The sequence below is a fragment of the Meles meles genome, chromosome 19 (assembly GCF_922984935.1).
Source record: "Meles meles chromosome 19, mMelMel3.1 paternal haplotype, whole genome shotgun sequence".
Taxonomy (NCBI): Eukaryota; Metazoa; Chordata; class Mammalia; order Carnivora; family Mustelidae; genus Meles; species Meles meles.
Window position 1 is genome coordinate 1972534 of NC_060084.1, and position 15220 is coordinate 1987753.

Here is a 15220-nt window from a genome sequence, read left to right on the forward strand (position 1 = left end):
CACTGGTCACATACACAGGGCCCCGGTCAGAGTGAAAAAGGGAGTCCTGGATCCTGGGGGCTGTTAATACACCACACAGGTCGGTGGCCCCTGGCGTGACTGTGACCCAGACTGGACTGATAAGGGATTCAAAGAGGCCCCAAAGGGCCCCCGATGAGGGACATGACATCAGGAATGTAACTTTGAGCCCCATGCTGGGTGTAGAGATTACTTAGAAAGTTCCAAAAAGTTTTTAAATCCCATTTTTACCAAACCCACAGGATTTAGCATTGGAGAGCTCCCCTGTGCCTGCCATGGGTCCGTCAGGCAAGGTCGCTGTGTGGTCACAAACCCCACAGCTGCCCCACCTGCAGCACAGCTCAGATACTTGTTCCAGGGGCACGAGTCCCTGGCACTCTCGGCCTGTTCCCAGCTCCCCGTGGTCGCCGTCGGGCAGTGACAAACGGACAGCCATCAGCGTGGGAGTGCTGTGGGGTTCGGGCCATGCCCTATGCCGGCTGTGCCTGCCTCAGCGGCCCACCACTTGTCCGTCACCCTGAGCCAGGCCAGATGGTCCCCTCCAGTCTGCTGGTCCTCCTCTGGTCCTCAGTGTCAGGCCTCTGCTAGCCCAGGTTGCTTCTGTGCAGGTCATACAAGGTGGCCTCTGGGAGCGGTGGCAGTGGGCAGGCCCAGGGCAAGCCCCACTCATCATGCCTTCAGCCAGGGACCTTTGGTTCACGCACTGCACAAGTGCACGGCGGCTCTGGGACTCCGCTCCCTCTGCTCCTCCTCCTACCTGGGGGCTTTGGAAACGAAAGCCTGACAGAGCCTCTGGCAGCCACAGGCTCCTCTGGGTCCCCGTCCCTCCTCTTTGGTGGTGGCAGCGAGCCAGCCCGTGTCTGGAGGGGGGAAAAGGAAAATACAGGGACAAAGTAGGATCCGCCCGCTGCAGTGAGGACAGCTGACCTGCACGGGCGGTGGACTGTGCGCGGCCATCTGACCTCCAGCTTCCTGGGGCTTCGTCCGTGCTCATCAGTCTTCTACCGCCGGCCCAGGCGTGGAGAAGTAGGGTGACTCGCCCGGCACAGTGAGGGAGCGGCCGGCCGGGACTGGGGTCAGGCCCCCGTCACTCTGGTTACTCTGGACCCTCCAGGCAGGTGTGCTGTGTGGGAGGCACTGGGTTTCCGCCCGAGGGTCATTCACGTGGCATCCTGTGCCTGCTTTGGGGTCTGGCTTCTCCGCACTGCCGTGTGCCCTTCGTGCATGTGTCCGTTCCTCTGTGTGCAAATGCCGCCGACCTTCCTTCCGTTCTTCCCAGCTGGAGCGGCCATTCTGGTCGTTCTGGCTCGGAGCGGTCTATGTGGCGGGGGCTGCTGGCCCATGCCTTCCGGTGCGCCAAGTGCGCCCTTCTTCAGGGTGTGCCTGGCCAGGAACCCTGGGCCACGGGCACTCACGGGCTCAGGCTTCTGAACACCACGGAGCAATCAGCCCGCACGGTGACACCTGCTCCGGGGTCAGCCCGCACGGTGTCACCAGCTCCGGGGTCCGCCCGCACGGTGTCACCTGCTCCGGGGTCCGCCCGCACGGTGTCACCTGCTCCGGGGTCAGCCCGCACGGTGACACCTGCTCCGGGGTCAGCCCGCACGGTGACACCAGCTCCGGGGTCCGCCCGCACGGTGTCACCTGCTCCGGGGTCAGCCCGCACGGTGACACCTGCTCCGGGGTCAGCCCGCACGGTGACACTGTTCTAGGGTCCGCCCGCACGGTGTCACCAGCTCCGGGGTCCGCCCGCACGGTGACACTGCTCCGGGGTCAGCCCGCACGGTGACACCAGCTCGGGGGGGGGGGCAGCCCGCACGGTGACACTGCTCCGGGGGCCGCACCCGGCACGTCCGCGGTGAACCTGCTGTCCGTTCGTCGGTCCTCCCGGCCATCCCCGGGGAGGGGACGTCAGCGTGCCCGAGCGTGCAGTGCGCGCGAGGCTGTCCCGCACCACGGCCGCGTCCGGGGCTCCGAGGCGACGGCGGGAGCGCACTGCGAGGCCGGCACGGGCGGGCAGCAGCCGTGGATCCCGGCCGGTGACGAGAACCGCGCAGGGCCGGGCGGACGTCGGCGGCGGTGGCCCACCCGTCCCCCGGGTCTCTCCCGGCGCGCACCGGGACGGGCCGCGGCACCACAGCGCACACCGACAGCCTTGGCCGCGCGCCCGCGTACCCGACGCGCGCACCGGGATCCCACAGCCGCGGCTCCCCGATAGGCTCGCCCCGCCCGAGCCCCGGGGGCTGAGGCACGACGCGGTCCAGACGCGGGGCGCGCGGCCGGATCCGAACTCGAGGAACGCAACGGGCGGCTGCAGGGCGCCAGCGGGGAACAGCCGGCGGCCCCGGGGGGCGGAGACGCGGCGGCGGCGGCGCCCGCGGGAGGCGGTGGGGGCGTTCCCCGCGCGGGGGATCGGCGTACGCTCCGCCCCAAGCCCTCCCCGTGACCCATCGACCCCCGAGGCCCGCGCCGCCAGAGGCCAATCAGCCTCCAGATAAGGGCACATGCCTAGAAGGCAGCGCACGATTGGCTGGACGCCCCGGGGCCGTTGGGCCGGAAGGGCGGGGCCTGAGGCGGCCAGCGGGCGGAAGGGGCGGGGCCCTGGATGGGGTTCCCCGTGAGCGCGAGTGCGTGCGTGCTCGTGCGCGCTCGTGCGTGCTCGTGCGCCGCTGGCGGGGAGGAGCCAGACGCGTGAGGGGCGGCTCGGCGGTGGTCAGCCGCCTCACGATGGGCGCCGCCGCCGCCTCCACAGCGGCCCGGCCGGCGTCGCGGCGGGCACTTCCGGGAGCCCCCGGGTGTCCGTTGGGGCTGTCAGCGCGCTGTCCCCCGAGCGCGGCGCGGCAGGCAGGTGCGTCCCTGGGCCCACGCTGACGGAAGCCCCGGACGGCCGCGTCGTGTTCCCCGACCGACGGCCCGGGGGGGGGGCCCTGAGGCTCGGTGCGTCCCCCGGGCCGCGGTCAGGGTCCGTCCGTCCGTCCGTCGGCGGCGAGGAGCTGCTGTTGCCCCGGGATGAGTCCGTCCGGCGGGGTGGGGTCGGGCCGGGCTGACCGGCGGCCCGAGAGCCGCTGCCCCCCGCCCGGCCCGGCCCAGGCCGCGGGAAGCCAGCGGCAGGGGCGGCGGCGGCGCGGGGACCCGAGAGCGCCGGGTCGCCGAGGGGTCGCGTTAGGAGCCGGGACGCGCCCCCGGCGGAGCGGCGCTGGGCTCCCGCCTTCCGGCCGCGTGTGCGGGGCGGGTCCTCCCTGCGGCCGCTCCGGCTTCGCCCCGGCGCCCTGCGGCCTGTGCGTGGCCGGTCGTGGGCGCGGACCCTGCCCGCTGCGGGGCGGCGACCGCAGGGACGCGGCAGTCAGCTCCGGCGGCGCTGGCCCAGGTCCTCAGCCGGCAGCCCCCGACCCCCGCACGGGGCCCGGGGCGTCTGAGCTCGTGTCGTCGCTTCGGGGAGAGCAGGCCGGAGGCCTTGGCGGAGGCGGCGTGCCCCGGCAGCGCGGCGGGGTCCGGCCCGCGAGTGAGTCTGCGGGCGCCTGCGTTGGCCGCCCCGATGCTGTGAAGGGCCGCCCGCTGCCTCCCCCAGCCCGGGCTCCCGGCGGGGGCCTGCAGGACAGCGGCGACCCGGCCCCTTCCTGCGGGTGGGCGTGCCGGGGTGGCCGTGGGGCCGTGGTGCGTGTACAGCGCTGCCGGCCGATCGGGACCAGGCCCAGCCGCCGGCCCGCAGCCGGTTGCCCGCCCCGGACCGCTCCCCCAGCGCGGCGGCGTGTGCGGGGTCCGTCTGCCCCCGCAGTGGGCCGGGGTCGCCCGCGCTTTCCCAGCTGTCGGCGAGCCGGCCCGATGCCCGCCCTGGCAGCCTGCCTGAGCCCTGGCTGTCCTCCGGGGTGCACCCCACGCTCGAGCAGCCGCGTTGACTCTCTTTTCTGTGTCTCGCTCAGATGTGTCCTGCCCCCGGCACGGTCCCTGGAGAGCCCACCTGCTGTGAGTGCCAGGCCAAATTCGGGGGCTTCCTGCCGGTGCCCAGGGTCAGGGCGGCATTGCCTTACTGGGTCCCTTTGTCCCTGAGACCCCGAAAGCAGGTAGGTGACGTGGACCAGGGCTGCTTCCTCTGAGTCTGGGGTGAACTTCAGGGGACCGGTCACCCCTCGAAATCGTGGATGTTATACGACTGATTTGTTAAGATTTCGGAGACACAGTTTGTATGTTTTTTTAAATCCCGATTTTTCCCAAGAATTAGGTGTGTGGAGTTACGGCTGGCAGGGGGCGAATGCACGTGTGGACAGTGTTCAGTCGGCTGAGTCTTGACAGGCGTCCACTGTGAGACCGCTGCTGCCGCTGAGCTGTCCTCAGAGGGTTCCGTGTGCCCCTTTGTGACTCCCCCAGCCCTCCCCTCCCCGGTGTCCCCGGGCAACCACGGATCTGTTTCTGGCACCCCAGGTCAGTTTGCATTTCCTCGGGGTTTCTGTGGACGGAATCCTATAGCGCGTCCTCTGTGGCCTCGGTCACTCCACGTGATTATTTCTGAGCTTCCTCCCCGCGGTGGCTGCGTGGTGCTGGGTCGTGTCCATCAGATGACGGACCTCCAGGCAGCCCTTCGTCCGGTGAAGGAAACGGGCACCATCCCCACAAGTTCTGTCCGTTGCAAGCAGAGCAGCTGGGGACGCGTGTGGCCAAGAGTCTGTGTGAACGCGCTCTTTTCTCCGGGGCAGTTACCTCGGAGCCGACTGTTGTCCCGAGTGGTTCTATCATCAGACGTTCCCAGCAGCAGCGTGTGAGGTGCCGGTTCCTCCGTGTCCTCGGAGACGCATGGCTTGGTCGGTCTTGTCCGTTTTAGCCATCTTGATAAGTGTGTGTCCTGTGGCTTTATTTTGTGTTTCCATAGTGACTGGTGACGCTGAGTGGCCCCTCCGTATGCTGTGGCATTTGCACGTCTTACTTGGTATGTGTCTCTTCAGATGTTCTGCCCACTTAGAAACATTTGGCCGGGGGCGCCTGGGGGGCTCAGTGGGTTAAGCCTCTGCCTTCGGCTCAGGTCATGGTCTCAGGGTCCTGGGATCAAGCCCCGCATCGGGCTCTCTGCTCAGCAGGGAGTCTGCTTCCTCCTCTCTCTCTGCTGCCTCTCTGCCTACTTGTGATCTCTCTCTGTCAAATAAATAAACCTTAAAAAAAACAAAAAACATTTGGTTGTTGTTGTTGTTTTTTTTTAAAGTTACGGAGTTTTGAGAGTTCTCTGTGTCTTCTGGGTGTGATAGGAGGTACTCAGTTTGTAACCATTTCTCCGTGGTTCTGGCTTGTCTTTTCGTTCCGTGGCCGGTGTCTTGCACAGACGCTCAGTTTTAAACCGGACGAGCCCACTTGATCAGTCAGACCCTTTCCTGGACCCTGCGTCGCTGTGTCCCGTGCAGCGCGGTGCTGGGACGTGCGGAGGATTCCTGAGAGAGCCTAGCGTAAGCCGAGGCAGAAGGGTGTCTCCCGCGTGTTTTTCCGGAAGTGTTGCAGTTTATAGTTACGTTCAGGCCCGTGATGCGCTCTAAGTTCATTTTCGTGTGCGGCTGAGACGTGGCTTGAAGTTCTGGTGTTGCGGTCGGGGTGCCCGCTTGTGCCAGCGCCGCTAACCCTAACCCTAACCCTTCTCCGCGGGCCGGCCCTTGCGCCGTTGCCAGAGACGAGCCGGCGTGTGGCTGCGGGTCCGTGTCTGCACCCTGCTCCGTCCGCCTCTGACCGTCCGCGCCGTCTCCACGGCGTGGCTTCACAAGGGGCCGGGTGCCCTCCGGTGCTGGCTCTCTTCAAGCCGCTCGTTCTCGTTTCCTTGCGTTTGCATGTGAGTTTTGGAGTCGGTCTGCCAGTTTCCACAGCAGCTTTTCTGGCCTGGAGTGTTCTCCCGGCTCCTGCTCCCCCGCACCCCGCGCTCATTCCGTCAGCAGGACCGCGCCGCGTAGTGACGCTACGGGCAGGACGGGTCTGTGCTCCCAGCGCCGTGCGTGCCGCGGAGATCGTGCCCTGGGAGCACCATCGCTCGCTTGGTGGGGGGCAGGACTGGCCCAGATGTGCTGGTCCCGTTGGGCACTTGTCATGCTGGCAGGAGGCAGGGGTGGACAGAGTTTCCTGGGTTCTCCGGGACCTCTCTCATCTCCTCCTTCGGAGCTTTCCATTCCTCGGCCCTCCCCGTGGGGCCCTGTGCTCCGCAGCATGTCGCACGCCTGCTCTGGGCCACATGCCCTCCGCCTCGGGAAGCCAGCAGGGCCCGTGCACAAGCAGGTTTTACGGCCTTTCTGACGTGAGACGCGAGCGCGTGGTACGGAGGCATACCTGACCTGTGCCTACCCTGAGGCTTCCCCGTGTGGCCCGGAGATGGGCTGTGCGTGTCTTCTTTCCCTAGGGACACATTGCCCTGCTGCCTGCCTTCAGACTGCAGTCCCTGTCATCGTGAGGGGCTCAGCTGGGTGGCCCGGCCCCACCTTTCCCTGATCTTGGGGCCATTGTGCAGGCTCAGACGTTGTAGAGGCCCGTGTCTTTGGCCAGACCTGGCTGCTATCACGTCCCCTTGTCCATGGGCCAAACCAGCGCATGGCCTAAGGAAAATCCGGGGGTGGGCTCCACGCTGCCCTCCTGCCGGAAGGAGTGGGGGTCACAGGGCAATGGGCAGGGCTTTGGGGAGGGTATAGAACGGGCCAAGGTCGTGATCCTGCACAACTCATGCCCGGGAATCGTGGCGCATAGATGCTCCATACGGACCGCACACGGCAGCACGCTGCGTCCGCAAGCCGTTTCCCACTGCACGTCACGCCTCTGCATTCACTCGTGCCAGGGCAGACAGGTCTACCTCGCCCTTTCCAGAGGCCGTCCCATTCCCCGTTGTCCCCGTGTCCCTCCCAGACAGGCCGCTGGGCTCTTGGGCACTATGGCCGTGCTGCAGCTAGTGTAGTCACGAGCGCCGTTCTGCCGCTGCTCACGTGTCCCAGAGTGAGATTGCTGGACCAGATGCTGTCCCTGGTAGACCCTGACCCGTGTTTTCGGGAAAGCTTTGTAGCCAAGAACCCTGAGGCTCAGAGAGGCTAGATGTTGTGCCCAGGAGCCACTCCTGGAGGCCTGCAGGCTCAGGACAGAGCCACGTCTCCTGCCCGTGATTCCCACCATGGCAGCCATGCAGACCTCCCACGGCAGAGATGCAGGTGGCCCCTGGGAATGTCGTGGGGGGAGGCTTCTCCCTCAGCTGGGTGGTTGAGGTGGGCCAGTGGGAGGGCACAGAAGAGGAGCTCCCCAGGGCCCTGTCCCAGGGTGAAGATTCCTGGGGCACAACCCCCTTGGACCTTCTCTTTCCTTCCTCTTTGTTAGATCCAAAAGATGGTCCGGTTTTATATCCCGAAATCCTCCGAGGCATGCCCCTGCTCATGCCACCGCTTCGGGGGCCGGCTCCCGATGCCTAGGGATCAGGCCGTGATGCCCTACTGGGTGCCCCAGATCCTGAGGCCTCACAGGAAGGTAAGAGCGAGGCTCACGGTAGCGAGGCCCCAGAGGGACCTGGAGATGGGTGGAGGGTGCTGCGTTCTTTCCCCACAGGGGCATGCTCTGGTGTCCGGGGTCTCCTGGAAGGCGCAGTGAGGGCAGGAGGTGGGCGTGTGCAGGGGAGGACCAGCTCGGTGTCCTGGGGGCGCCGGGAGGGTGGGTCGCAGTGCTCTCTGGAGGGTCCCTCGTTGCTGTCCCCTCCTTTACTGCCATCTCTCCTGCCTCCTGCTCTTCCTCCTCCTCCTCCACCTCCCTCACCTTGCCTCAGTGCCCTTTCCAGCCCTCTGGGCGTCCCTGGAGGCAGAGGGTGGAGCCAGGAAGGACCAACACTCTGAGTTACTATCTCGGGTTTTCTGCTCTGTCTGCGCTCCCAAGGCTCTGGGTTCCAGGGCAGTGACTACTGGGGTTTCTGGCCAGGTCCAGCCCTCCTCAGTCCCACGGTCCCTTCTCTCCCATGCTTTCTGGGTGTCCTGGGTGGTCGGGAGAGGCTTTCTTTCTGCCTTCACCCACTTATCATTTGCTGGTTTTCTCATCAAGAAGCACACTGTCCCCGGAATTAAGACTCAGAGGCACATTGGAAGGGGACCATGGCTTGTATTCTGAGCTGGCCACCGCCCTTTCCTGGTTTTCAGCCAGATCCCTGGGCCCACTTTTCTGGAGGCTGCCAGGCTGGGCTGGCTCATCTGACCCCTTTCTTTTCTTCCAGGCGGTGAAAAGGCAGCAGAGTTGTAAAGGCATCCAAGGTAACCGAGCACACGTGTCTCATCCCCTCACTCCCCGAGGAAGGTGGGGTCCTGTGGTGGGGATGGGGGGGCCTTCTCTCCTCCCCAGATGTCTGTAAGTCAGAGGTGGCCGTGTGGCACACAGACCGCGCCTTCACCCCCTCGTCTGACCAGGTGTCGCTAGCCACCTACCATTTGCCCGCAGTGAACGAGAGAAGCCTTACGCTCTAACACTGTCTGCGCTGGCTTCCAGGATGAAGCCGATTTGCGGCCTGGAGTTAGATGGTGTCTAGAGTGTATTTTCTTTCAAGCTCGACTCTTGCATAGTTCATGACGTGCGTGTGTGCGTGTGTGTCCGGCGTACACGCACACACGCATGCCGATGACCTAGTACGCGTATTTGCTACCGGCCTGCTACGGACGCCTGCGCTGACACACGCAGGACGCTGCGCTGACGCTCGTCCCTTCTGCGGTGCGCGCACGTATGCATTTGAGAGCTGGTGCGCGCGCGCGTTTCCGGCAGCGGTAGTGCACACCTCACCTCCGTGTGTTCGTGCTGTAGCGCAGCTCTGGGACAGCGTGGTCGGAGAGGCATGTGTTTGTGAGCGGGTGCGTCCTCGTGCAGGCGTGTCAGCTTGAGGGATGACCTCTGCATCCCACCTTTGCTTTCTTTGTCTCTGAAGCAAGTGGGCCGCGTGGCTCTGGAGGGCCGCGTGCGGCGCTGATGGCCAGCGTGGATGCTTCGTCTGTGTTGCACGTGAGCCAAGGAGTGGGCATGCTGGTGGTGTGGATCAGGTCCTTCCCTTGCCCGGCTGTTCCTGTGCTCTGCGTGGTGAGCACCCTTTGCTGGAGTCTGTGAAGGAGGGCATGGATGGACGCCCGGCTCAGACGTCCATCTGGGAGCTTGTGAGGGGTGGGCAGTTTGGCCTGCCCAGAAGCCAGGAGCAGAGGGCCGCGGGGGAGGGTGCCCAGGAAACGAGTGGCCACCAGCCAGCTTGCCCACCTCTTAGTGCTGCACAAATACATGCTTTCCTGGGTCCTAAGAGTCACGATTAGGAGCAGCACGGGTGTACACAGCCTTTGTCGGGCCGTTGAGGGGCATCTATCGAATTATTTTTTGAGCTATAATCGCCATAGAATGTTATATTAGTTTCAAGTGTACGGTGTAATGGTTTGATACTTTTGATACATTTTTGTGAAATGACCAACACGGTATGTCTAGTTAACATCTTACACCTCGTATAGTTACAAATTTTTTTTCTTGTGAGGAGAACTTTTAAGATGGACTCTCTCCGCAACTTTCAGAAATACAGTACAGTATTATTAACTCTGGTCACCGTGCTGTACCTCAGAGCCCCAGGACGTCGTTATTTTATAACTGGAAGTTTGTACCTTTTGACCACTTCACCCATTTCTTCCATCTTTCAGTTTTTGTAATGCGCGTCGTCTTTACTCCAGCAAGCCCTTGTGAGGGTGACGTCTGGTAGACACTCCGACATGCACGTCTGTCTGTGCAGTGGTGTCCTTGGCAAGGTGTCCGAAGCAGCTGAAACGTCTCTCGGGGGAGGATGGACAAACGTGGGTGTGTGTGTGAATTGTGGCACCTGCCGTGGAGAGCTCGCAGCCCTCAGGGACGACGGGGTGGAGCCCCGGACACACTGCGGCGAGGAGAAATAAGTTGCTGCCGGCTGCAGACTTGGCCCCATTCCTGTGGCCCCGAAAAGCGGAAGCCCATTGTGGATGTGGATGCGGGCTGGGGGGGTGTGTCTGGGCTGACAGTCACGGTTACCGTGTGGGTGGGAGGACAGGAGTTCAGGAACCCACGAGCAAGGTGGGGGCTGGACGAGCAGCAGAGCCGACAGCAGCAGGCTGGCTCTGGTTTGGGGGAGGGAGCCAGAGTCCCTTTACGAGAGGAGCCACAGCGGGAGGACAAGAACAGTTGGAGAAACTGCTCTTTTAACTTTATAATCACACATTTACGGGCTATTTTTATTGGTGGTTTTTGGCTTTCAATACTCTGCATCTTTAGGAAAAGCTAAAAGCTCAGCTTGTTGTTGAATCATATGCACCAATTTGATACGTTTTCAAAAGCCAGTATTAACTTTTCTCCCGTCCTTGTTTAATAGCTCAGGCAGTTTTTACGAATGACGAGTCAAGTGCTCACCCATTCAGGCCAGAAGGTGTTCCCAGGACAGGACTGAGAGCCCAGGTCTCACTGGTACCAGGACAGTTAGGATCGGTCTCCCATGAGCTTTGTATAGAGTGATTTAAAAATATGATTTAAGAACACCAATATAAAAATATTTCCTTTAGCTTCAAACCCAGATTATTTCCATTTCAAAGAGAAAAGTCTGTATTTCTCATCTTGTATTTTCTTTGTAAAGAGGCTTATCTGCTTTTCTCCCTATGTTTTCGCAGTAGGATTAAGTAGTGCATTTTATATCAAGCATGCTTTTCCCGTTAGTGTAATTGGAGTAGTAACATGGAGTGTGGCGTGACAGAGTTTGTGTGTGGTGTACGTAATAAATAAACACGGGGTGACTTGTAGTCCTAGCGCGTTAGTAGTGTGACGTAAGTCCGGTGTGGCATCAGAAGGGTCCCACGTTGACCAAAGCCGATCTCAAAGGCTCGTGTCGGGGAAGTGGAAACACTGGGGTCCCATTTGTGGTTGTGGTTTCCAGATACTCAAACCCCATGTTTCCATCACTAAGTTGTACTCATTCGCAGCTTCTTGCCAGTCTGTTTTATCTGAGCGGCATCCGCTGGTTCCCTCCTCCAAAAACAAGACAGAAGATTAATGGGAAACACCCCCCCTGAATTCTGAATTCTCTCATCTGCAACTGGTTCATCACGTGGCTCTAAGGGATAGAGGCGCGGGCAGGAGCCCCAGAGTCAGCCCAGAAATAAGTGGACAGCCGTGGTCTCTTCAGCTGCACGATGTCGGTCGGCGTCCACACTCTCGGGGCTGGCACCGGCCTTGCTGGGACACCTGGCGTCCTCACCCTGGGTTCTGGCGGCTTCTCCCGTGTGCGGTGTGCGCGTGCGGCACCCTGGCCCCACTCTGCCCAGGGCCTGACTTGCTTTCTCGCCTAGAGCGCGCCCTGGACTTGCACTCCCGGTACAACCGCTGGCGGATCTGCTGCGACGGGCGCCGCCTCCTCAAGTGGCAGCAGCTCCGGGCCCTGCACCAGCACGAGCCACTGGCCCCAGGGAGGGCAGTGAGCCCCCCGGCCCCCCTCCTGCCCTTCAGCCTCCTCACCCTCCTGCAGGTGGTCCTGAGGGTCGTGGTGGCCATTCGGTGAGCAGGCGTGGGGTGGGGGCGCTGGGGGCCCTGGGCCATCTCCCTCAGGCTGTCTCGGCCAGGGGCTGGGGGTTGAGTCGAGGAGCCCTTCGAGGCCAGCACGTGGGAGGAGTTGCTGTGGCTGAGCGAAGGGTGAGGAGTGGCAAATGCCACAGCATACGGAGGGGCTACTCAGTGTCACCAGTCACTATGGAAACACAAAATAAAGCCACAGGACACACACTTACCAAGATGGCTAAAACGGACAAGACCGACCAAGCCAAGCGTCTCCGAGGACACGGAGGAACCGGCACCTTACACGCTGTTGCTGGATGTGGCGTCACTTCCCTGTACCATTTCCTGCCTGGGCTCCTCAGGGACTCAGATGGCATGCCCCTCTGCTGTGGGAGTCCCCCGCCTTCCAACCCAGGGAGGCTCCCTACCAGGTCCTGCCCGGGCAGCGTGGGCTCGGCGTGGGGCCCATTTCCCAGTAACTGCCTTTCTCTTTGCTTTCCAGCCACTTGTTTTGGTGTTGAAGTTGGAATCTTCAGCCACTGCCGAGAACATCAGCGAAAATGTCAGTCAGAACGAAGGTCTTTAACGAGAACTGTCAAGTCAGGAGGAGTCCGTGATAGCCACCATTCTCTCAGGTCCTACAAGTCACACCGGGGTTGGGCCCAGGCTCTCAGCAGGCAGCGCTTCGTGGCGGCGCTGCTGCTATGGATGCGGGCGAGACCCCGGCAAATGTGGCCAATAAACGTTATTTGTGGAACTCCAGAGTGGCCCCTGATTGAACGCTGACACGGGTTCCTCTCTGTGGAGGGGCGTCTGCTCCAGCCTGGCGTCGCGTCTCTCTCCCCTCTGCCCAGGTTGGCGGGGACAGCAGGCCCACCGGTGACCCAGGTTGGCGGGGACAGCAGGGCCCACTGGTGACCCAGGTTGGCGGGGACAGCAGGCCCACCGGTGACCGGCCGGAGGGGGTGTTGGCCCCTGTGTCAGGTGGCACGCACCTTAGTAAGTCACATGAAATTATGTGAATTGATGTTTTTTAAACTGAGGTGTCATTTGCATCATAAAATTCGCCTTTTTACAGCATACGGTTCAGTGGATTTTGGTGTATTTACGTGGTGGGGCAGCCCTCCCCCTGCTGTCTCAGTCCAGACCTGTGTGGTCACCCCAAAAAGAGACCTCTCCTGTTTCAGTCCTTCCCTGGTTGCCCAGCGTCTGGCAGCCACTCACCTGCTTCCGGACGTTTCCCGTGCGTGCAGTCCTACGGCAGGTGGGTCGGCTGTGTCTGGCGCCTCTCAGCGCGTGTGGTAGCCCGTGTGAGCGCCGCGTTCCTTTCTATGTGGGTACACTGCCGCTTGCGGGACCTTTGGGTCGTTTCCGCCTGCCGCCTCCCGGTGACTGGTGCTGCTTCTGTGTGGCCGTGTTCCTGTTCCTCTCGGGTCTGTGCCCGTGAGTGCTGGGGCGCAGGGTAACTGCCGAGTGTGCCACGCAGCACGCTCCGTTCTCCACGGTGGAAGGCCGTGCCATTGCACGTTCATGTTCCTGCCAGCCGGCCAGGCCAGTGTGGGTTTCCCCACGTCCATGCCGCCACTCGTTAGCCTCGTTTGGGTGATAGTCGTCCTGGTGGGTGTGGAGCAGTGGCTCGTTACGGTTCTGATTTGCGTTTCCCTGATGGCTAGTGACGTCGAGCGTCCATCTGCGTGCTCCTCAGCATTTGCGTGTCTTCCTGGCGAGATGTTTGTTCTGACTCGTCGTCTCTGTTTTGATTGGACCATCTGTTGTTTTCATTGTTGCTGAGTCTGTTCTGGCTGTGTTGGGGATCGTAGGTCCTCACCGGATGTGTCATTTGCAAGCATTGTCCCCGTAGGTGGTTTTCCTCTTGATGATGATGACCGTCGGAGTACAGAAATTTCTGATTTCAATGACATCGTTTTCTGTATTTTTCTTGGCTCGCTGTTTTTTCTTAGGTGAGATGGTTGCGTCTCAAACGATTGCCTCATCCCCTCACCCACTGTCACAAAGATTTACCTAAGTTTTCTCTCTCTCTTTTTTTAGATTTTATTTATTTATTTATAGAGACAGAGAAGAGAGCACAAGCGGGTTAAGCGGCAGGCAGAGGGAGAGGGAGAAGCAGGCTCCCGACGGGGCAGGGAGCCCGACGTGGGCTCGATCCTAGGGCCCCGGGAGCATGAGCTGAGCTAATGGCATTTGCTCAACCCACTGAGTTACCCAGGTGCCCCTGCCTATGTTTTCTCCTAAGAGATTTATAGTTTAGCTCATACCTTTGGGGCTTTGATCTGTTTTGAGTTAGTTTTGTAACTTTTGTATGTATGAGGTACCTGTGTGTGGTGTTCGTTTGTGAGTAGATACCCGTTGTTCCACATAACGTTCTCGAAACGACCAGATTAGAGGACTGGAGAGCAGACTAGTGGTTGCCAGAGGTTTGGGGGTGGGTGGGGGGGTGGAGGGAGGTAGGCGCCATCATCCAAGGACAACACGAGGCGTTCTGTGGTGATGGAAACATCCCGTATCTTGACTTTGTTGGTGTTCTGGTGTGAGATGATGCTGCGGTTTTGCAGGATGTCACCAGTTGGGACAGAGTGGATGAGAATAACGTGGGCTCGCTCTGTAGTATTCCGTGTAAGACACTATGAATCCACGATGATCTCAAAATAACAGTTCAATTAAAAGGAGTACAGTTCGCGTTGGAAGATTCTGAGAACACAGAAGAGTTCAGAGAAGAAAGTAGAAACCACTGAACCTCCCCTCACCCCCGACCCTGAGTTGACTCTGTTGCTGCCTTGGCCGGAAGGGATGGACGGACTCCCACAGGGACTAGACTGGGTGGAATGTGTGAATCGGGGTGGCCACGTTAGCGGCGGGAAGAGGACAGAGGAGGGGCTCTCCGCCCGGGAGGGCTGAGGACGATGAGGCTGCCGTTGGGCCTGGGGCTGGCCCTGTGGGACGGTCGAGTGGGTGGTTCTGGGAAGCCTCCAGGCTTCCCTTGAGGGCGTAGTGGTGTTTCAGGCCCATCTGGCCCAAGGGCAACACTGAGCGTCGTTCAGTCGTTCACGCACTCACTCAGCAGATATTTATTGGTGCGAACCGTGCGTCAGGCACTGGCAGGGGCGAACGCCAGACGTGCCCCTGGGCTGACTGGACGCTGTAATCCGGGGAGAGTTGCCGTGGTGAGTGAAATGCACGGGAGTGCTCTTGACCTGCTGTTCACGGGCATTTCCGTGTTGCCCCACGGACCAGCAGTCCCTGATTGGGTGTTCTTTGGCTGCAGGGACAGACCACCTGTGCTAGGGAGTGACGCCCCTGGGGGCAGCCCTCAGCCAGTGACCCGTGGGAGCTGTGGGTAAACAGCCTCCTCCTGGATGGGACAGCTCCGAGCCCTGCTCGTCACTGTCTCCTGGAGCTCCAGCAGGGCGGCACCCCGCTGCCCTCTGTGCTCACGTCGCTAATGCCCTCTGTCCTGGCTGCTCGCCTCCCCGGCTCACTTCCCCATTCCTTCACAGGCCTCCCTGGCCCACCTGTCAGTAAAGCGCTTGCAGTCGGTCGTGGCCTCAGGCTCTGCTTTTGGTGGAAACTGATACAGGACAAGGCCTGTGGACCTGGTCCTGAGGTCAGGGGAGGTTACTGGGGGAAGGTGGTCTGAGCTGAGACTTGACGGTGAGTCCTGTCACTCTGGTGATGAAGG

General features: G+C 61.4%; 2 protein-coding genes across 9 annotated transcripts in view; one reads left to right on the top strand and one right to left on the bottom strand.

The window, feature by feature from the left end:
* Positions 1-226: 226 nt before the first annotated feature.
* On the bottom strand, positions 227-2524 carry LOC123931191 (chloride intracellular channel protein 6-like). The gene is made up of 2 exons (XM_045988054.1): positions 1752-2524; positions 227-1721 (listed from the first exon to the last, which is right to left on the bottom strand). The coding sequence occupies exons 1-2, from the start codon at positions 2522-2524 to the stop codon at positions 1430-1432; spliced, it is 1065 nt and encodes a 354-aa protein (XP_045844010.1). The 3' UTR covers positions 227-1429.
* A 156-nt stretch (positions 2525-2680) lies between these two features.
* The window catches only part of C19H16orf95 (chromosome 19 C16orf95 homolog), a 33879-nt gene continuing 21339 nt past the window's right edge, over positions 2681-15220 (top strand). For 2 of the 8 annotated variants that reach the window (XM_045987519.1, XM_045987522.1), the window contains exons 1-4: positions 2681-2866; positions 3939-4079; positions 7336-7482; positions 8213-8249. In XM_045987519.1, the coding sequence (XP_045843475.1) occupies positions 3939-4079; positions 7336-7482; positions 8213-8249 (325 nt within the window). In that variant the 5' untranslated portion in view covers positions 2681-2866. Of the gene's footprint in view, positions 2867-3938; positions 4080-4231; positions 4940-5140; positions 5448-7335; positions 7483-8212; positions 8250-11321; positions 11527-12025; positions 12281-15220 lie in introns of those variants that run through there. The other 6 variants (XM_045987521.1, XM_045987523.1, XM_045987524.1 and 3 more) reach the window with 6 other exon arrangements.